Source organism: Leucoraja erinacea, chromosome 4 (genome assembly GCF_028641065.1).
Source record: "Leucoraja erinacea ecotype New England chromosome 4, Leri_hhj_1, whole genome shotgun sequence".
NCBI classification, from domain to species: domain Eukaryota; kingdom Metazoa; phylum Chordata; class Chondrichthyes; order Rajiformes; family Rajidae; genus Leucoraja; species Leucoraja erinaceus.
The window spans coordinates 106,476,503-106,499,854 of NC_073380.1; the positions used below are offsets into that span (position 1 = coordinate 106,476,503).

At 42.8% G+C, this 23,352-nt stretch overlaps 1 protein-coding gene across 1 annotated transcript in view; it reads left to right on the forward strand.

Moving 5' to 3' along the window:
• Positions 1-23,352, forward strand: part of LOC129696746 (uncharacterized protein C18orf63-like) — an 82,554-nt gene that overhangs the window by 33,021 nt on the left and 26,181 nt on the right. The window contains exons 6-9 of the mRNA XM_055634888.1: positions 3,775-3,816; positions 8,154-8,230; positions 12,488-12,597; positions 19,044-19,140. Of these exons, the coding sequence (XP_055490863.1) occupies positions 3,775-3,816; positions 8,154-8,230; positions 12,488-12,597; positions 19,044-19,140 (326 nt within the window). The remainder of the gene's footprint in view (positions 1-3,774; positions 3,817-8,153; positions 8,231-12,487; positions 12,598-19,043; positions 19,141-23,352) is intronic.

The following is a 23,352-nucleotide window of genomic DNA, read 5'->3' on the forward strand; positions in this document are numbered from 1 at the left end:
CAGTTTTTTCTTATATATGAAATTAGTTGAACTGACGTTGAAGAATTGTTCTCTCTTGGAGAAAAACTAAGTTTCTCTGATCAGAAAAGTTGTGATTTGATTGGTAACTTTGTGAGTTTGATTATTGCATTCCATTTTTTTTCAATTAAATATATTGCTTGGAAACATTTCCAAGCAATATAACCAAATTTCCAAGCATAACCAAATTAATTTAACCATTTCCTTTTTATGTACATTTTTATTTTACATAGTCATATCACACTTACACAGGCCCTTTGGACTACCACATCCAAACATTAGTATACAAACTTAAAGCACACGGTATTGGTGGTTCAGTGTTGATGTGGATAGAATGGCTGGCAGACAGGAGGCAAAGAGTAGGAGTAAACGAGTCCTTTTTGCAATGGCAGGCAGTGACTAGTGGGGTACCGCAAGGCTCAGTGCTGGGACCCCAGCTATTTACAATATATATTAATGATTTGGCCGAGGGAATTGAATGCAACATCTCCAACTTTGCGGATGACACGAAGCTGGGGGGCAGTGTTAGCTGTGAGAAGGATGCTAGGAGGCTGCAAGGTGACTTGGATAGGCTGGGTGAGTGGGTAAATGCATGGCAGATGCAGTATAATGTGGATAAATGTGAGGTTATCCACTTTGGTGGCAAAAACAGGAAAGTAGACTATTATCTGAATGGTGGCCGATTAGGAAAAGGGGAGATGCAACGAGACCTGGATGTCATGGTACACCAGTCATTGAAAGTAGGCATGCAGGTGCAGCAGGCAGTGAAGAAAGCGAATGGTATGTTAGCATTCATAGCAAAAGGATTTGAGTACAGGAGCAGGGAGGTTCTACTGCAGTTGTACAGGGTCTTGGTGAGACCACACCTGGAGTATTGCGTACAGTTTTGGCCTCCTAATCTGCGAAAAGACATTCTTGCCATAGAGGGAGTACAAAGAAGGTTCACCAGACTGATTCCTGGGATGTCAGGACTTTCATATGAAGAAAGACTGGATAGACTTGGCTTGTACTCGCTAGAATTTAGAAGACTGAGGGGGGATCTTATAGAAACTTACAAAATTCTTAAGGGGTTGGACAGGCTAGATGCGGGAAGATTGTTCCCGATGTTGGGGAAGTCCAGAGCAAGGGGTCACAGTTTAAGGATAAGGGGGAAATCTTTTAGGAACGTGAAACATTTTTCACACAGAGAGTGGTGAATCTCTGGAATTCTCTGCCACAGAAGATAGTTGAGGCCTGTTCATTGGCTATATTTAAGAGGAAGTTAGATGTGGCCCTTTTTGCTAAAGGGATCAGGGGTTATGGAGAGAAGGCAGGTACAGGATACTGAGTTGGATGATCAGCCATGATCATATTGAATGGCGGTGCAGGTTCAAAGGGCCGAATGGCCTACTCCTGCATCTATTTTCATGTTTCTATCCATGCCAACGTTTTTGTCCAACTATATTAATCCTGTTTATAAGCTTGAGGTCCGTATGATTCCTTGTCTTGTCTATTCAAATGTCTGTCTAAATGACTCTTAAATGTAATAGTTGTATCTGATTATAGCATCTCCCAAGGCAACGCATTCCAGATATCAACCACTCTATGAGAAATCCTTTTCGCTCAGATCTTCTTCCTCCCACCTTAAACCTATGCTCTCTTGCTTTTAACACTCAATACCATGGAAAAAGGATTCTAGGTAGTTACCGTATCCCCTGTTGCCCTCATAATTGTATTCGCCTCCATCACAACCATCTTTGCAAGAGGGAAAACAAGCCCTTTTTCCCATAACAAAAGTCTTCAATCTAGAAAGCATCTGGGTGAATTTCCTCTGCACCCTTTACAGTTCCATCATATCCATCCTATTTTGTGGTGACCTGAAAAACTTTGTTTAGAAATATTAATTGTATAAATACATTTTTATTTCTCTTACATGAGCTTTTTCTTCGCTTAGAGCATATTAAACAACGGAGTACATAACTAGGAATTCAGTTTTTTAAGTTGTGTTTGGGGTACAGCTCAGAATATTTGTTCAGTTTTTGTTTGTCTAGATTGGGCATTTTCAGTTTTTAAAAACACATTTTCAGCAAATGCAACTGGTTCCATGTTCTGTACATTTGTAATTTAAGGCCCTGTCCCACTTAGGCGACTTTTCAGGGGACTTGCTGCGACCTTCAAGCTCGTGGCACTCACCTGAAAAACTGCGAACTGGAACGACGACCGTCAGAGCGGAACACACACACACACACACACACACACACACACACACACACACACACACACACACACACACACACACACACACACACACACACACACACACACACACACACACACACACACACACACACACACACACACACACACACACACACACACACACACACACACACAAAGGCAGGGGCCAGGGAAAGCGGGGGAGCGCTGTCTGAAATTCACACCGCGACGAATAGGAAGGTTAAAGATGGCTAGCACAGTGTACGGTAAGTCCTTTAAAAGAACGGGGAGGAGGGAGGGGAGAAGGGGGCAGAGAAGGAGTGGAGACACTTTTAAGAAGCGAGACAACTTTTAATAAGCCAGAGATACACAGCTGTGAAGTTTAGCGGGCATTTAACATTACCGTCAGTTTTCCTTGGTTCTAAAAACTCGTGCTTACGGTTTTTTTTCCCCAATGAGCCAATGAAAATGCCCGGTCAGCAAAGGAGATGAACTAAAAATACCTACGGCTACCTAGACTACCTACAACGACATGGCGACCCCACTACCACTGCACCTACGACTACAAAAGCATCGTTTTTCTCCATGGCGACCAATTTTTGGTCGCAGAAAAATTTTCAACATTGAACATATTGCTGCGACCATACAGAAGCCGCGACTCGTTCCCAGAATGCGGGAACTCCTCTCAACCATGAAGGAGACTCACCAGAGACCACTAGCTAACATGTGGCGATCATGAGGCGAGCACAGTCTCCTGCACTCACCTAAAAATTCACCTAAGTGGGACAGGCCCTTAACTTAAAAATAATTAAAAGTAAACAATAACTACACATTCAAAGTATTCACATTCAAACAAACATTTAAAGGTTACTGATCTTTTTATTCATCTAGGTTTCACCCTCACCAATCTTCACTCAATTTATTCAATCACTTAAAATAGCCAATGTATACTACTATTCATCCACAAACATGTGCAGATAGTTGGTGGTTGTTTCACATATTCATTTAAAAGTTGCTTCTTTAAAGCAAAACACATTATTAAAATTACAATGTATATAACAGCTTAAAGATTTTAAAATAACTTGGAAGTGGATCTTCAGGGGTGTTCTTTGTTTAATGTAAGCAAATGTAAACGAGTAGGCCATACATAAAGATAGATTAAGATAAATCTATGGTTAGAACAGTCAAAAAGAATCAATGGTTTGTGCGTCCTTTTAAACATAATTTGTATAATAATTTGTTACTGTCCTTACCAATATGAGTGGCTGAACCTTGGTGTTTTGTATCAGATTAATAAATATGAGTCACAACCGAAAGTCATTTATTTTGTTTGTAATGTCAGAGTTTAAGCATTCATTACAGGCAAAATAGTATGGTACTTTTCTTTTCCAAATGCTAATTTGTATCAATGAATATTTGATGCTGGAATATCTAATTTGGAAATACATTAAAAATTGCATTGTCTGACTGTAATAACAGTTAACAAAACATATTACCATTAATAATGCATTACCAATAAACGATATTGTTTGTTCAGTTAAAATAACTGTTTTGTTTAAGGGAAGAACTTTTTGGGGAAAGAAGAAAAACAGAATGCAGTTGGTGAGATGCTTTCATGTATATTTCTGATATAGTTGCTATTTGTAGGCTTACCCTTATTGATATTGAAATTTTTGTTGTTAATTCATGTCTCATATCAATATAAAATTCTACAAACCCAAGGATATAGGACAACCATTTCCACCACCCTTGCATTGACCCTCTGGTCATTCTGAACTAGCTCTAATGGGACTGCATGTCCAACAAGAGACTCAAAAAATGAGAAGTCTTCTCTAAGCTCCTTTGGTGGAACAGGTAAAGGATGTTTTCAAATTCTCCATGAGAAATTCTCCTCATCGACTCACGGGTGTTTATGGTCTACAACTGTTCAAAATGGAGCAGAAACATTTGGGGAAACATTGAGAATGCTTAACAGAAGCAACCTGTTCTCTGGCAGAATCAGTCTCTTGGCTTGGAGTGGAAAGAAGTCATCTTCAACCCTACGGGACTGTACAGGAAGTGAGAATCCACTGAGCTGAAATTTGAGTTTCCTCTCATTCTTTATTACATATTCTGCTTAAGCAACTCAAACCACTTTCCCTGGATTATTAATGTCTGACTGAATGGCGAAATTATAACACATTCTCTGGGAAAAAATTCTCTCTCATTGTCATAAGAGTCAGAGAGTGATACCATGTGGAAACGGGCCTTTCGGCCCAACTTGCCCACACTGGCCAACATGTCCCAAATACACTAGTCCCACCTGCCTGAGTTTTGTCCATTTTCCTCCAAAACTGTCCTATCCATGTACCTGTCTAACTGTTTCTTAAATGTTGGGATAGCCTCTGCATCAACTACCTCCTCTGGCAACTTGTTCCATACACCCACCATCCTTGTGTGAAGAAGTGACCCCTCAGATCCCTATGAATTTATTTCCCCTTCTCCTTAAACTTATGTTCTCTGGTCCTCGATTCACCTACTTTGGGCAAGAGACTCTATGCATCTAACTGATCTATTCCTCTCATGATTTTATACACCACTATAAGATTATCCTCATCCTCCTGGATTCCAAGGAATAGAGTCCCAGCCTATTCAACTTCTCCCTATAGCTCAAACCGTCTAGTCCTGGCATCATCCTCGTAAATCGTCCTTGTACCCTTTCCAGCTTGACACATTTCCTATAACTGCCCAGAACTGAACACAAGGACCTCTTTGCTGCTATACTTAAATCCTCTAGTTTTGAAGGCCAACATGCCATTAGCTTTCTTCACTGTCTGCTGTACCTGCATGTTTACTTTCAGTGACTGATGTACAAGAACACCCTGGTCTCGTTGCACTTCCCCTTTTCCTAATCTGACACCATTCAGATAATAATCTGCCTTCCTGTTCTTGCCACAAAAGTGAATAACCTTGTGGCGGTACCTGGTGGTAGGCCACGGACACAGCGAACTCTCGGCTCTGGAAGGAGATGTTAGGTGTCTCGGGGAGGCGCAGGTCATGGGGTTGACCCTTTGGGGTATTTAAGATCGGGCAACGCCCATGCCCATTTTAGGAGCAAGGAGCAGCACTGTAATAATAATAAATACGTTTCGTTCACACCACTTTGTGTTCCGACTGATTCTTGGCTGGACTCCTGCGAGTCCCCGCTATAACCTCACATTTATCCACATTATGAAAAAAAAAAAATGATGAAATGATTCAATTTATTGTCATTGTCAGTGTACAGTACAGAGACAACGAAATGCATTTTTAGCATCTCCGTTGAAAGGGAGACACAGGGCGTCGCGGTGTGCCCGCGCCTGCCGCCGTAACATTCCATTACAGGCAAAGGTGGGTGAAGTGTCTTGCCCAAGGACACAACGACAGTATGCACTCCAAGCGGGATTTGAACCGGCTACCTTCCGGTCGCCAGCCGAACTCTTAGCCCATTGTGCTATCTGTCGTCCCGAAAGATACTGCATCTTCCATGCATCTACCCATTCACCCACCCTATCCAAGTCACCCTGCATCCTCATAACACCCTCTTCACAGTTCACACTGCCACCCAGCTTTGTGTCGGTACAAATTTGCTAATGTTACATTTAATTCCTTCACCTAAATCATTAATATATATTGTAAATAGCTGCGATCCCAGCACTGAGCCTTGCGGCACCAGACTAGTCACTGCCTGCCATTCTGAAAGGGACCCGTTAATTCTAACACTTTGTTTCCTGTCTGCTAATCCATTTTCTAACCATGTCAATACCCTATCCCCAATACCATGTGCCCTAATTTTGCCCACTAATCTGTGTGGAACTTTTCCAAAGGCTTTCTGAAAGTCCAGATACATTACATCCACTGGCTCTCCATTATCCATTTTACTTGTTACATCCTCAAAAAATTCCAGAAGGTTAGTCAAGCAAGATTTCCCTTTGTAAATCCATGCTGACGGACCAATCCTGTTACTGCTCTCCAAATACACCACTATTAGATCTTTAATAATTGACTCCAGCATTTTCCCCACCACCAATGTCAGGCTAACTGGTCTATAATTCCCTGCTTTCTCTCTCCCTCCTTTCTTAAAAAGTGGGATAACATTAGCTACCCTTCAATCCACAGGGACTGAACAGAAAAAAAAAACCTTATCACTATGTACAGATAGTAATTCAAAGTGATAATCATCATCACCATAATAAGCTCTAATCTTCTGATACAGATATTCATAAGATTTATGTGACTATATAAATCTGTAATAGTGCGAAGGGTGGTAGGTGTGGGTAGGTTGATATTTAAACTGGAATTTTATTCAGTACTAGACTAAGTGGGACCCTTTGGGTCCCATGTTCATACGGGAGGGCTGGTCCCCCAACGCAATATTCCACCTCTACGCCAATTCCAATATTGGTGGCCAGTGGGGGGGGCTTTCTGGAGCGCTAGTATGGGTGTTGTGGGCCAAAGGGATTGGTTTCCAGAGGGCTAGCATGGACATTGTGTGCTGAATGGATTCTTGGGCTGGCAGCTCAGTCACTCAGGCTTGGTGGACTGGCAACAGTCACTCAGGCCTGGTAGGTTGGCAGCTCAGTCACTCAGGCCTGGTGGGCTGGCAGCTCGGTCACTCAGGCCTGGTGGGCTGGCAGCTCAGTCATTCAAGCCTGGTGGGCTGGCAGCTCAGTCACTCAGGCCTGGTGGGCTGGCAGCTCAGTCATTCAGGCCTGGTGGTCTGGCAGCTCAGTCACTCAGGCCTGGTGGGCTGGCAGCTCACTCACTCAGGGCTGGTGAGCTGGCAGTTCAGTCACTCAGCTGGTGGGTTGGCAGTTCACTGACTCACGACTGGTGGGCTGGCAGTTGACTGACTCACGGCTGTTGGGCTGGCAGTTGACTCACGGCTGGTGGGCTGGCAGTTCACTCATAGCTATTCCTTGACATTTCAAGCAGAGTGCAGGCCACCAAATTCAATCCCATACCATTTCAAGCAGAGTGCAAGCCACCAAATTCAAATGCAACCCCATACCATTTCAAGCAGAGTGCAAGCCACCAAATTCAAATGCAATTTCATACCATTTCAAGCAGAGTGCAGGCCACCAAATTCAAATGTAATTTCATACCATTTGGGCTTTATACTCCTGGTTCCTCCGGAAGGGGCATTACCTTCATCATGGTGATTGACAGGCGAGAGGACCAATCAGCTGATCTCAAGATTTTTTCCGCAGCATCTGGTAAATCTCTTTTTTACCCTCTCCAAAGCCTCCACATCAGTCCAGTAATAGGATGATCAGAACTGTACAAAATACTTCAAATATGGCCTAAAGCTGCAAATTTCCTCCAGCCTGTCGCCATAAAATTATAAACTATAAAACATAATTTGGTGTCTTGTACTTATCTAGTAGCCAGACCTTTTGGTACCATAGCAAAAAAATATTACAGATGATTAATTTGTCTTCAGGAGAGCAATTGTATTCAGTTGTATTGAAATATGGATTTTTGCAAATCACTTCTCGGAACTTCTTCAGACTGCATACTCCAAATGTATATCTGAATTCTCAGGACGTGGCATGTCCGGAATTGATTCTGATGTTTAGTTTCTAATCTAGGGAAAGGTAATGTTCAACCACTGTAAGGAATCTTGAAATTACCAATGTCAAACATTACATCTAGATTGTGGTGACTATACATTTTTGCAAAGCTTTTTGAAATGGAATTATTAGCGATAAGAGCTGCATTAAATACATATTGCTTTGTAACAATTCTAACTCAAAACATTTGTAATTTGAAATACCATTTTATAAAGAATCTTAATAATGTTGGATTACAATGTTGTCATGTACAAACCATGGATCCAATCATTTTAATTGTAGTAAGGGAATTATGTTACTAAGCAGTTATCAATTGAATGAGTGACACAATATATTTCCTAATAACAGTTTTGGAGCTGAATGTTTCAGAGACCCAATTGTGCGTTAGTGTGGAAGCTTCCACTATTCGACTGACCCTGGCTAAGGTATTACTTTGTTTATCTCCTTTTAAATGTTAACATATATATCCAATGGGATTTTCTTTGTTTTAGTTATTTAGGCATTATACTGTATTTCCTAGCCAATAAAATGGGTACGTTCATTCATGTTTGAAAATTGTGGCTATAAACCATTAAAAGAAAGACCTGAGTGTGGGATCATTTTGCTAGCAGTTGGGGAGGATAATCTTAAATCTAACCGTTTTAAACTTAATGCTAAGCAAAAGGCACAAATCAGTGTTGTAACTAACAGACTAGTGGACAATTTAGGAGAATTAGCGATTTCATGATTGCTCGATGGTCACTATGATTCTAATCCTGTGATATATTTTATTTATGTATTTATTTATTTAATTCTGTATTTCGCACAGAATAAAACAATAAAAAGCAAGTGTGAAACAGCATACAAGAAACAAAACAAGAATATTTATAGTGTCATAAACAATATCTATAAATAAATGAAATCGTATGTGTCCGAAAAGGAGCATGAAGCCAAAGCTTATTAACTCCCACCCCTTATTCAACTGCTTATAATTATCTTATACAAATTTAACAGCTATATGTACACCATATGTACACCAGCAGCTATATGTACACCAAATTATTTACATTTATACACTAATCAGATATTTACAAAGCCATACAAAAAAAGAGAGAAAAAAATAAGAAAATAAAAAACCCTCACATACTATACAGTATCTCTTAGTCATATATACAACCTATCACCCTATAATCACCCTTCTCAATACAATCAGTATAACAAATATCCCACTCAGAATCACCTATCCTCATCCCAATATCCTTTTAAAAAAGTGTTTTTGTACATTTTATTCAACTGAATTATGTTTGTGCTAAGTTTTATCTCCTGTTTCAGACCATTCCACAAATTCACCCCAAAGATTGCTATGCCCATACTTTTAAGAGTTGTTCTGACATTGAGGTTTTTTTAATTATGGTCCCCTCTCAAATTATACCCACCCTGTCTTTCCATAAACAGTTTTTGTATATTTCTTGGAAGTAAATTATTTCTTGCTTTGTACATGATTTGTGCAGTCTTAAATTTAACCAGATCGGTGAACTTCAGTGTATGTTCAAGATTCAAGATTCAATTTAATTGTCATTTGGACCCCTTGAGGTCCAAACGAAATGCCGTTTCTGCAGCCATACATTACAAACAAATAGACCCAAGACACAACATAATTTACATAAACATCCATCACATCGCTGTGATGGAAGGCCAAAAAAACCTATCTCTCCACTGCACTCGCCCCCCCCCCGATGTCAGAGTCAAAGTCAAAGCCCCCGGCTGGCGATGGCGATTGTCCCGCGGCCATTAAAGCCACGCCGGGTGGTGCGAGGTCGCACACCGGGTCTTGGTGTTGGAGCCCCCGGCGTGCGCTCGCAGAGTCCCGCGGCCATTCCAAGCTGCGCGGGGCGGTGATGTCAGGCCCCGCTCCAGAAGCTCTTCGACCCCGCAACTCGGGCGGGAGAAGTCGCCGTTGCGAGAGCCCTGAAAAGCGATCTCCCTCCAGTGACCCGCGGTCTCCCGGTGCCGCCGTCCGCCTGACCCGCAGTTGCAGCCTCCGAATCTCCGGAGGTCATGGCCGCAGCAGCAGCAGCGCTCCACCACCGCTCCACCCGCTCTGGACTCGGCCAGCTCCGCGACGGTGAGGTGAGTGGTCGGCACCAGAGTCCCCGGTCTTCTCCTGTTGGAGGCCGCTCCTCGTTGCAGCCCCAACGACAACGGAGACCCGACAAGAAAAGGTCGGGTCTCCCGTACAGGGAGAGATTTAAAAGTTACCCCCCCCCCCTCCCACCCCCCCCCCCCCCCCCCCCCCCCCCCACCCACACACACACCCCAACAAAAAAAATAACAAAAACTACATAGAAACATAGACAAAAAATAATAAAAACGTGGACGGGCTGCAGAGGCCGCTGCTGACGACAGTATGTGACTATAAGAACAAAAAATTGGTATGTTCAAGATATCCAATGTTATTGATAATTCTTATTGCTCTTTTTTGTAATGTGCATAACGGCTGTAGGTTGGTTTTGTAGGTGTTACCCCATATCCCCACACGGTAATTTCAGATATGGCAATATGAGTGTATTATACAGAGTATGTAATGATTTGTGGTCCAGAATGTGTCTTGATTTTCCCAATATTGCTATAGACTTTGCCAGTTTTGCTTTGAGGTGGTTTACATGTGGTTTCCAGCAGATTTTGTGGTCTAAGATCACACCAAGAAATTTATTTTCATATACTCTTTCTATACTTATGTTATCTATTTTCAATTGTACTTGAGGGTTTGTTTTATGTTTTCCAAATAGCATAATCTTTGTTTTGCTTAAATTTAGAGACAATTTGTTGACATCAAACCACTGTTTTAATTTATTCATTTCTGATGTGATGACCTCCAAAAGCTGCTTCAAATTGTCACCGGAACAAAAAATATTTGTATCATCGGCAAATATAATCAATTTCAGTATATTTGATACTCTGCATATGTCATTAATGTATATTATGAAAAGCTTTGGACCTAACACAGACCCTTGAGGTACTCCACAAGTTACGTTAATGTAAGTTGATTTATGTTCACCTATTTCTACAAATAGACAAGTACAGTACATGGAAGTATCTCCAAGTAACAATGAAGTGTTGTAGGCCTACGATCCTTGCCTCCCTAGCATCCGTTTGGTCAGTATCCAATCGCTAGATAATAACATTTGAGGTCTTAAGGGCAAGTTTTCTTTTCCAAAGGGATATGAAGGAATACTGTGCACCCAATTTAACAGAAATGCGGCTTATCCTCAATTCTCAAGATTCTGCCCTCAACTCGTAGGCTTCTCAGACTGGACAATGTAATCCGGAAAAGGAACATGCCAAACTTGATAAACTTCATGGAGTTCGGACGTGGCAGTCTTGTACAACTCCTGCTAATGGTAGATTGCTGTCCCTTCTACCTCCCAAGGATTTCACCTACATTGTCGTGACTTCAAGCTACATGCTGCCCCATAGAGATGATCAGCTGGCACCTGAGGAACTATATGCTGTTAACAAAGGGCACACAGCATATCTTGATGCTTTCTCCAACATTGTTGGAGACTTCAACGAAGTCAGCATGAAGAAGACATGCAAACTACCATCAGTCTCTCCTGCAGCATCAGAGTATTAAATATTTGACTGCTGCTATTCCACCACTAGAGACGCCATCCTCGCCAGCACTTTGGAAAATTGGACCACCTGGCTGTGCTCCTTCTTTCCTGCATATACAGTATAAAGCAATTGGAGAGCACAGCTCCAGCAAAGAAGATTGTACAAGCTGCTTTTCAGAGTATCGCTGTGGAGACAGACTAGTAGCTGGTATGGACTTCAGAGCACTTGGGGCCCTAAATAATCAATGTTTATGACTAAATTGATAGAATATTGAAACTCTCTGGCCCCAGAGAAAATCACTGAAGGATGGTTTCATAAATAATGTATATGGCAATCTTTTCTCAAAATGGCCACACTCATCTCATCTCCCAGCTAACCACATATTTTACCACGTTAGATTCCACACTGAACAGACCATGCTTCACAATTTACACCACTTCTGGTGGGATTCTATCACCAAAGACAGTTTTTAATCTCTATAACTTTCAACATTTTGAGGGATTATTCACTCTGCAACTGTCTGGTACACTCTTCCAACTCCACCAACCATTTGCCTTCCTATTGCACTTTCCCATACATTTGCATGAGATCCAACACTAAGCCTGATGTCACTATTTTTCCCCATCCCACTCTTATATTGATCCAAACTTAAATACCATCTTATTGCCTGAGAAAGTGTGTTACAAACTTCTGAATTTTATGGTGAATCTATCAATCTAATGTATCTCTTATCTCCTCACTTTCCCAATACTGAGGAAGGGTCCTGGATCGGAAACTTCACGGTTTTTCTCCCCATGGATGGTGTTCGAGTTTCTCTCAACTTACTATGTCTTGTCACATTTTTATACCAATTTTTCCAATGTAAATTTCCGTATCTGCATTTTGGAAATGGTTTCCTTGTCATACTGTGATAATATTTGATTAGTTATAAAACAGTAGCACCTTGGTTTTTCATCTTTCTGCTTCCCTGTTTGTGCTGCAATAATGCTGCTATCTCATATATCTTTCTATCTTATCCATTGTACACCACTACAAAGGTCAACATTGCACTTTACGTTTATTGTAATAACATATTTCTTAATTCATAGGTTGAAGATTTTGACGTATCAATTGGAGTGCTAAAGAATTTTTGCAGCAAGAGGATTGCTGTATTACCAAAACATTTTATTGGAAGTAATTGGTGTTATGTGTTGCCCAGGTAATTTCTAAATCAAATTCATACCTGCAATATAACTTCCCAACTCCCTGGTGTGAATGTTGTTTTCATACAGACGTATTTTACAGAATGATTAATTGTGGAATAGGTTTGCGTTTCAATATATTTTGTCATTTTTCAGGACAGGTTGAGGTTTTCATTCTCCATATTGCTTATAGGATGAATACAATTATAAAAATGTACAACTAAATAGAAAAGGAATGGATCATAATCAATGTGTAGTATATGATTAACAATGACAGATTTATTTTCTCATAGTCGAAGGTCTAGGCCCTGAAAAAGATAAATAAACTTCACTTTAGCAAACATATCCATGTTCAGGAAGCAAAGATGGAAGTGATTTGAGGAAGAATTTTACCCCCAGAAGATGAATGAAATCTGGAAAGCACTGCATGAAGTAGAATACTACATTTCCCAGTGACTTTGTAGATTTCAAGGGAGCACAGAAAAAAAGAATACTGAGAATTTCAACAGAGTGTGGGAACAGGTCCAGGTTAGTCTTGAGAGTGTGGGAACCTGGGCACCAGCGTGTCAGGGAGAGTGTTTATCTGAAGCCCAGGTATGCCAGAGGGAGCATGAAATCGGGGGCCCTCATTGATTAGATCAAGCTGGTATTAAGTAACAAGGCAATATTTGCCTTCACTAAATGTTCTAATTTTTACATATTTTTATAGAAGTTTTAACAGTCCATTTCTGTTTTTCTTGTAAATTACATCATCTGCATCCTGTTGAGGAAAAGGCTCAACAGGTCATGATTTAAAGAGAAAACTTTGATCCTAACAAATTTGCATACAGGTCCTGGGAAGGTAGTAAAGAATATTATTCAACATCAACTATCTGGTTTATAGTTACCTTGTGGATGCCACTCATTCTTACCCAACTAAGTTGTTATATCCCTCTGAATTACTTTGACCATTTCTTTCCAATTTCTCAGTTTCTTCTTTGTCCTTGGATAAAAATGAAACCCCATTTATATTAATATAAAATAAATATCTGTAGAAATATTTTTTTGTAAGTTGAATGAACTTTTAAATTTTCGCATTGAAAATATGTCTGCCGGGAGATTACTTACCTTATTTCACTTTCCCCGGTTCTGCAATTGTACAAAGTTTTTTTTTTAACATAGCAATTTTACTTCGGAGTCACATGAGTGATTCCGTGAAGATCCCAGCCCAGTGCGCAGGTGCGGCATTATCGCACAGCTGTGCAACGCGGCCAGCGGGAGTCGGCAGCTCCCGCATCCAAGGAACGTGAGGTAAGTACTTACCTTAATCGGGCCTTGTGGTTTTTTGCTCCAGGGGGAGCAAAGCAGCAGAGGAAGCGGCCCCCGTTCGACTCCAGCGAAGGAGCCGACAGTGGAGGGGGAAAGGCGCAAACGGGACCGCACAGGCTGTGGACCGCTGCAGGGAGCTGCGCTGATGCCGGTCCGCTGAACAGCTGTTTGGTAACAGCAGCGGACCGGCGGGAAATTAAAAAACCCGACCGGCAGCCCTGCAGACTTCTGACAAGGAGAATCGCCGCCCGGGAACCGCTAGAATGCCGCCTGAAAAACGGCAGGCAGCCTCTACATACAGGTAAGACAAAAAAATCTTACCAAAATTACAGGTTCTATAGGAATCAACTTCCTCCAACACTGGAACAGGTTGGAGACAGCAAAAATAAGTATGGCTGTCTCCCCAAGCCAGAGGAGGTCATGGAGTTCAAAACCTCCAGGAAAAAAGGGGCACTGGCTGAATGCCAAGGGAGATGACACTCCTACCCCAGTGCTATTGCACAAGCCATCTCCCTTGACGAGGGATTGATGCAATAGCGGAGTTTGAGCTATGCCTCCTCCAAATTATAGCACACCCTTTTGCTCCCTCTTTTGAGGCTAGCTAAGGAGGCCAGGGCTGGGCTGGCTTAAACGCTGGGCAGGCGGACGAGAACAGCAGTATGCCAGGGGAGCAGGATCAGGAAGAGCTACTGGGTGTCGTGGGCCACTACATGGCTCCTCCACGCGACCATCTTCCCAACAAAGCCCTGCAGGAGCAGGCCTTTCCAGAACAAATCCGCAGGCAGCTGGGTCAGCAGACTCGCAGACAAGAGCTATAAGCAGCGAATTCTGAAGCTCCTAACAGAAGGGTCAAGATGTCACCGCCTTTGCTCGTTTTCCACGGATCATACTCACCTGGCAGGCGAGACGCCATGATCACCAAGGTGGTTCTCCCAGGATGAGACTATCCCGTTGCACTACCAGGGTGCTGACGCCTAAGATGTTCCCAAATTTGGGATACTCGACTGAGCATTGGTGCATATAAGATCTGCCCGCAACCCCAAATATACGGGGCTATGCAAACCGCTGCTGCGGGAAGAGAGGCAGCTAAACCTGTGCGCCTCATGAGGGCAGGCCATGGAACGAGCAGGACATCGCATCCAACACCCAGCTGGCAGCACCCCTCGGCATCCACCAGCAATATCAAACAAGGACTGGTGAAAGCCTGGCGACCGCTTCACATTACCCCCAAAGTTCTTTTTAGACAGGGGCCCAGAGCGGAGCCGTGGGAAAATGCGCCGCCCCACCGACAGCACCAGCATACCAGCAAACTAGGCCTTCATGAAAAAACAATAAACATGGAGGTAGGTAGTCTGGTTCCTCCCAGTTTACACTAAATAAGGGTGTTCTACTAACTGCGGGGGGGGGGGGGGGGGGGGGGGGCATTTACACTTGTTGATAAAGCATGGGATGCTATCACAAATAACTAAAATATACTCAACAGTATTAGTGGATAAAAACAAATTCAAATTGGGCATATTACCGCCAGTTCAGCAATGCGCCCAAAGGGCATTTTCTCCCTCTAGGAAAGAGAAGTGAGAAGGTCAAGCTGAACTAGAAAGGCTCATTACTAAACGGATCATGGGAGTAAACATGAACCATTGGAATTTGTATCGAATATTCACCAAAACTACAAAAGATGGTGAATGTAGCATCATCATTGATCTAATATCACTAAATAAATCTGTTGAGTATATACACTTTAAGATGGAGACGGGTTTTTGTCACTGCCAGACATCTGATCTCCAAAGGATACCTATGGGGAGCATTGATATGGAAGATGCTAACTATCTTATACCCATACACTAGGATCATTATAGATACCTAAAAAATTTTACCTGGATAATGGATATCCCGGTTAGGGCAACTATGGGAGCATAGAGCATTCCCTATGGTCTAACCTCAGCCCTAAACTATTATAAATATTTTAAAAAATGGCCATGAAAATATTAAGAAAACAAGCATAATCATGGCATATATTGGATGATATCCTCATATTAGGGGAAACAAAGGAATTAGCTGTGGCAGCAGTTCTAGCTACAAAACAGCTCCCTAAAGCTCTGAGGTTTATCCCACGCCCAGATAAACCAGAATTGAAGCGTTAACTACCATGGATTATCTGGGCTTCAATAACAATTCCGTCCATATGACTGTTACTTTGCCAAGGTACTTGAGTCACTATAATCAAATCATGAATGTACCCACTGAAGCTATATCACAATTACGGTGGTGGGCAGACATATATTTGGCATAGTTTTCAGCCCTATTATCATCACCAATCCCAACTTGGTTATTAAAAACCGATGCCAGTACTTTAGGCTGGGGAGCAACTAAACTCCATATCCAGCACAGGTAACAGATGGACCAATTCACAAACATCGTTACTACACACACCGGGCATCAACTACTTAGGATTGGTGATCGCCTATTGGGCTAAAAAGCATATGCATTTCAAATGCAGCACGTACACATGTGGTTACGGATTGATAATACTATGGTGGTGGCTTATATCAACCATATGGGGAGCATAATAATCATTATTGTGCAACAAATTGGTCAAACAAATCTGGCAATGGTGTGTCAAAAGACATTTTAACTATCAGCTGCCTATGTCCTAGGAAGCTAGAACACAGTGGGAGACACCATGTCACGGGGTAAAATTTATGATAACATTGAATAGATGTCAAACCCAAGACATCTGCTAAAGGTATTAAGCAGTTTGAAAGCCAGATATCAATTTGGTTGCACAAGACGGAATCACCAGTAACCTATGTATGTGACTTAGGAACCAGATCAGAGGTAGCAGCGATAGATGCCTACACGCTGGAAGGGGGAATTTCTGCTTTGCCTTCCTCCCTTCTGCCTCATCAGTCGGGCACTTCGCAATACAGATGGGATCTGTCTCCGAGATATTGAACGTGCCCGACCGGCCTACACAGCCATGGTTCCCAGTTCATCACGACACGGTGGGCGAGTCACCTATGGATTTCCCTAGTGGACCATGGTTGCTGACTCAACCCAGTATCAGGCACAAGCCACCCATGCCAGAAAAACATCAAACTCCTGGGTGCAGGTTTTGAATAGACCTTACCAGGGACTGGGATTATCCAAAGGAACCATTACCACCATGTCGGCATCCCTGCGAACAGTCACCAAAAGCTAACATGGGTAAAATACTGCCACGACGCAGGGACAACATACCAAACTATTCAACCACTGACGTATTGGAGTTCCTGGAACATCTACACCATAACTAAAAGGTGAGTTACAGTGCCGTAAATACAGCATGGAGCGCCTTATCTGCTTATCTAAAACAGCATGACAGCAGAGCATGGGATCCCATCCACTGAAGGTAAACTTATGAAGGGCAACTATAATAATAAGCCCCAAAAACCCAGGTATACCCATGTATGGGATATTGGTGTGATATTGACATATCTCAGAGAATGGCACCAGCCAGATCCCTCAGCTTGCTCAATCTATGTTAAAAACGCTCATGCTTATGGCTCTCGTACACGCTCACAGAGTCCAGTCACTCCATAAAACTAGACTGGATAACATGGTGATTACCCCAGACGCATCACGTTCATATTCTAGGTCTGGTAAAAATCTAACTCGCCGGTATATGGGACTAGGCGAGATTATGAGTTCGGCACGGACTAGTAGGGTCGAGATCGCCTGTGTTTTCCGTGCTGTAATCGTTATATGGCTATATGGACCAGGAACGCCCAATTCACTGGTGGGATTCCGGGCCTACCCACCAGAGTCCAGGTTGAGTGTGGTGACCCATCTACTACAATATATAGACACAACCCACAATCTTAGAGGGAGAGGAAAGCCTATGGGTCAACCACAGAAACCCCAAGACGGGGTACAAGCCAAACCACTCCAAGGTGGCTCAAACAGGTACTGAAAGCTGCCGGAATAGATAATAATACATTTTAATCCCATTCCACTAGGGCAGCATTGATATCAGCGGCTGAACGAATGGACATCCCGGTTGACCACATTCTCAATACGGCAGAATGGTCAAGGGAACGACGTTCAGAACATTTTTTATTGTAAACCGTTGATAAACCTGATTTAATTGCAGAAAGAATATTACAAACTGCAATATTAATTTAAGCTCAGGGGAGCTCTTTATGTTGTTATTGTTAACAAATACCTTTCTGTTTCTTGTGAAAGCAGATCCACTGGTTGATTACGATAACACTTCCTCCCTCAAAAACTTTGGCAGTGAGTGAAATAAAAACTGTTACACGGTTTGAAATCACAGACCTTTGAAGTCTTCACGGAATCACTCACGTGACTCCGAAGTAAAATAGTAAGATTAAACGAGTACTTACCAGTATGAAGTTTGATCTGTATTTTATGAGGAGTTACGGTGAGGTATTACGTGCCCTCCGCTCCCACCCTCAATATATAGATCAAACTAATAAACTGATGTCTCATGATCTTTACTATCTTACTTCAAATATTGTGTCTATCCTGTGATTTCACACCGCTGCTTCGAAGTATGCCGCACCTGCGCACTGGGCTGGGATCTTCACGTAATACCTCACCGTAACTCCTCATAAATTACAGATCAAACTTCATACTGGTAAGTACTCGTTTAATCTTACTATTAAACTCAGTAAGAACTATTTACAGGTTCTTTTGTATCATTGCGTAAATTCAACCTGGCATGATGGACCATGCATCATTGCACCATAGCCATATTTCTACATCATTTAGGTATGGGACACCCCGCAACACACCTTATGATAATATTGGTGGGAGCAGGGGTGGAGGATGCTCCTAGGCTAAATTGTCCTGGAAGCAACCATCATTATTATAATGTATTTATAATGTAACTCTGGTTCAGTATCTGTTCAAGATGAGATATTGCTTTCATCATTTAAATGAACCCATCATAGCAAACCACTGGTCATGATCCTAATTCCCGAACTGCTGATACACCTGACCTCCAATTCTCACAAGTCTTTCATTCTCCAACCCCAAAGCGTTGTATCAGAATGTTTAAATAGATTCACCTTTTTTTTCCGATATCAGCACTCCTATGAGACTACTATTGACATTCAGATTTTCATATCAAATTTCTTTTTTTTAAATTTAGTATGAAGAAGGGGCAAATTGTCAGCATCAGCCATGAGATTCCACCATACTGTCCTTTTCAATCCTATGGAGATTTTCAGAAGCATTGGACAAATATGGTGAGACAACAGATTTGGATTTATTTCAGAGAAATAAACTTGTTCAATTAATTTACGTTGCATTAAAGCAAAATTGTACAATTTTATTAAAAACTAGACCAAGTGTGACCCGTTGGGCCCCGTTCCCCCAACGCAATATTCCACCACTCACCTGTTCCCCCAACGCAAGGGGGTGTGGGAGGGTGGAGGTGGTGTGGGGGCAGGTGGGGAGGGGGGTGTGGAGGAGGGTGTGTTGGGGGAGAGGGACTCACTCTGCAGCTCCCGTCCCCTGCTCCAGACTCACTCAGCGGCTCCCAGCCCCGGCTGAACTCAACGGCTCCCGGCTCATCGTGGTGGTGGCCACCGCCTCCCGCAGAACACAGTCCCCGCCTGCGAACACGTACCCCACTCACCAGCGATCACTGCCCCCACCCACCCGCGAACACAGCCCCCGCCTATCCGCGAACACTGCCCCTGCCCACACTCTGCTCACTCCGCTCCTTCAGCTTTACTCTCGCACCTAATTTCTATGTTTACTCTCGCCGCCGGTGATTGACATTGGGTGCTGCAAGGGGCGTCGCCGTCCAAGCGAATGACAGGAGAGAAGACAAATAACTTTTGTAATATTTCACTGATTGGAACAAAACGTAATGCATTTTCAACACAGGAGAATGGCGAGTAAGGTGGCAAAAAATCGTAGCGCTATCGGTGCCGTTTTTGCGCAAATTTAAAAACAACGCAACGGAAGAGGACAAAATGAGAGTTTTATAAGTATACTAGACTAAGTGGGACCCGTTGCGTCCCATGTTCACATGGGAGGGCTGGTCCCTCAACGCAATATTCCGCCTTTCCAGCAATTCCAATATTGGTGGCCAGTGGGGAGGGGCTATCTGGAGCGCTAGTATAGAAACATAGAAATTAGGTGCAGGAGTAGGCCATTCGGCCCTTCGAGCCTGCACCGCCATTCAATATGATCATGGCTGATCATCCAACTCAGTATCCCGTACCTGCCTTCTCTCCATACCCCCTGATCCCCTTAGCCACAAGGGCCAAATCTAACTCCCTCTTAAATATAGCCAATGAACTGGCCTCAACTACCCTCTGTGGCAGAGAGTTCCAGAGATTCACCACTCTCTGTGTGAAAAAAGCTCTTCTCATCTCGGTTTTAAAGGATTTCCCCCTTATCCTTAAGCTGTGACCCCTTGTCCTGGACTTCCCTAACATCAGGAACAATCTTCCTGCATCTAGCCTGGCCAACCCCTTAAGAATTTTGTAAGTTTCTATAAGATCCCCTCTCAATCTCCTAAATTCTAGAGAGTATAAACCAAGTCTATTCAGTCTTTCTTCATAAGACAGTCCTGACATCCCAGGAATCAGTCTGGTGAACCGTCTCTGCACTCCCTCTATGGCAATAATGTCCTTCCTCAGATTTGGAGACCAAAACTGTACGCAATACTCCAGGTGTGGTCTCACCAAGACCCTGTACAACTGCAGTAGAACCTCCCTGCTCCTATACTCAAATCCTTTTGCAATGAAAGCTAACATACCATTCGCTTTCTTTACTGCCTGCTGCACCTGCATGCCTACCTTCAATGACTGGTGTACCATGACACCCAGGTCTCGCTGCATCTCCCCCTTTCCCAATCGGCCACCATTTAGATAATATGTATGGGTGTTGTGGGCCGAAGGGACTGGTTTCCAAAGGGGTAGTATGAACATTGTGGGCCAAATAGATTCTTGGGCTGGCAGCTCTATCACTCAGCCCCTCAGGATCTCATTAAAACATATAAGATTGGGATCTCATTGAAACATATAAGATTGTTAATGGCTTGGACATGCTAGAGGCAGGAAACATGTTCCCGATGTTGAGGGAGTCCAGAACCAGGGGCCACAGTTTAAGAATAAGGGGTAAGCCATTTAGAACGGAGATGAGGAAACACTTTTTCTCACAGAGTGTGGTGAGTCTGTGGAATTCTCTGCCTCAGAGGGCGGTGGAGGCAGGTTCTCTGGATACTTTCAAGAGAGAGCTAGATAGGGCTCTTAAACATAGCGGAGTCAGGGGTTATGGGGAGAAGGCAGGAACAGGGTACTGATTGAGGATGATCAGCCAAGATCACATTGAATGGCCGAATGGCCTACTCCTGCACCTATTGTCTATTGCCTGGTGGGCTGGCAGCTCAGTCACTCAGGTCTGGTAGGCTGGCAGCTCAGTCACTCAGGCCTGATGGGCTGGCAGTTCAATCACTCAGGGCTGGTAGGCTGGCAGTTCACTCACAGCTATTCCTTGAAATTTCATTTTAAGCGGAGTCCAGGCCACCAAATTCAAATGAAATTTCATACAATTTCAAGCACAGTGGAGGCCACCAAATTCAAATGCAATTTCATACCATTTCAAGCAGTGTGCAGGCCACTAAATTCAAATGCAATTTCATACCATTTCAAGCAGAGTGTAGGCCACCAAATTTAAATCCAATTTCATACCATTTCAAGCAGAATGTAGGCCACCAAATTCAAATGCAATTTCATACCATTTGGGCTTTATAATCCTGGCCTTCCGGAAGGGGCGTTACATTCATCGTGATTGACAGGTGAGAGGACCATTCAGCGGATCACAAGATTTTTTAAACACTCATAACTTTTTTATTTTTCATCGATTGGAAAAATCCTCGGGGCTGCCTCAGGAGGACTGTAACTAAGATGGCCAAAAATCATAATGATACGAGGTACTGTTTTTTTCTAAAATCAATATACAGCGCAGACAGGAAGTGGTCAAGATGAGACTTTTAATTATATAGAAGATAGGTAGGTTAAACACCAATCCTCTCCTCGTCGACTACTCCACTCCCTTTCCTTGTAACAATGTTACAAATCTCTCATTGGACTAGGAGTCCTGTCTTTGTTAACATTGTCCATGACCCATTGTGCCTCGTTTCCCCATCGCAATATTCAGGTCTGGAGCCATGAGAGCGGGAGGGAGGAGTGCGGCTCCGGGCCCAGTCCGTGTCCGTGTTCGTGTCTTTGTCCAGCTGTGCTCAGGGCGCTGGGCTGTGGTTCGATCTCTGGAGCTGCGGGAAGGGGAGGGAGGAGCGTGGCTCCAGGCCCAATCCATGTCTGTGTTCATGTCTGAGCAAACCACGTTCAGGGCCTGGGCTGTGATTCGAGCCGGTGCAGGGTCCAGGGGCTGCTGCTCCGGGCCCACACGAAGGCTTCTCCCTCTCCCTTCCCCCTCCCACGGCTGTTTGCCTCTCTCTCCCCCCTCCCACGGCTGGTTGCCTCTCCCTCTCCCTCCTGCGGCTCTGCAGGCATGGGATTTTAAAATAACTGCAAGTCAGTCAGTCTGTGTCCGTGTCTTTGTCCAGCCGCGCTCAGGACCCTGGGCTGTGGTTCGAGTTCTGGAGCCGCGGGAGAGGGAGGGATGAGGGACGTCATAGCTGTAACTGCCACTGCAGTGTTTCTGAAACTGGATTTTGTAAAGTTAAAAATGTGAATAACATGTAAAATATAACATTAATCTGAACAAAACTTGATAAAAACACACCACAAGACAATGTCAAATAACTTTCATTGTACCGTTGACCTGTGTTAACCTACATATGACAAATAAAACTGAACTGAAGTGTATATCGTGTACTGTTTTGGCATAATTCGGGGCATGAATCACAGATAGAGAAGAATCACTAACAAACAAGATGAGTTTTAGTAATATAAGATAATTTTGGGACATTCTTCTGAAGGCAGACTTTAAAGCTAGTAATGTTAATTCATCATGAAAAAGATCACATACAACTTGTTATTTATGCATAGATGATCAACGACTTATTGGTATAGTATAGTTTTAAACCATCTGCAAAAGTAGTTCCAAGTTAACAAAATAATATACTGTTTTATTTGGCAGAAAGTAACAGTGCTAGGGAAATGGACCCATTTTGCATCGAAGCATTGGAGTAGTCTATTAATGTATCACTCATGTTATGAGTAGCTGCACCTGATCGCCATAGCCTAATTTTTATTTCCATTGAAATCAATTTGCCACTAATTCATAGGGTTAATTATGTAGTAAATTTAAAGTTTATTCAATTATATTAATTAATTTCTATTCCTCAAACTGTGAGAAAGTAAATTCATTTCTATTTGTAAGAAATTCAAAAAGTGGATAATTATCTGAATACGTATAGCTCCTTTCCCTTTTTATTACTGAACTATGCATGCCCTACTAATTTTCATGTAACTTGA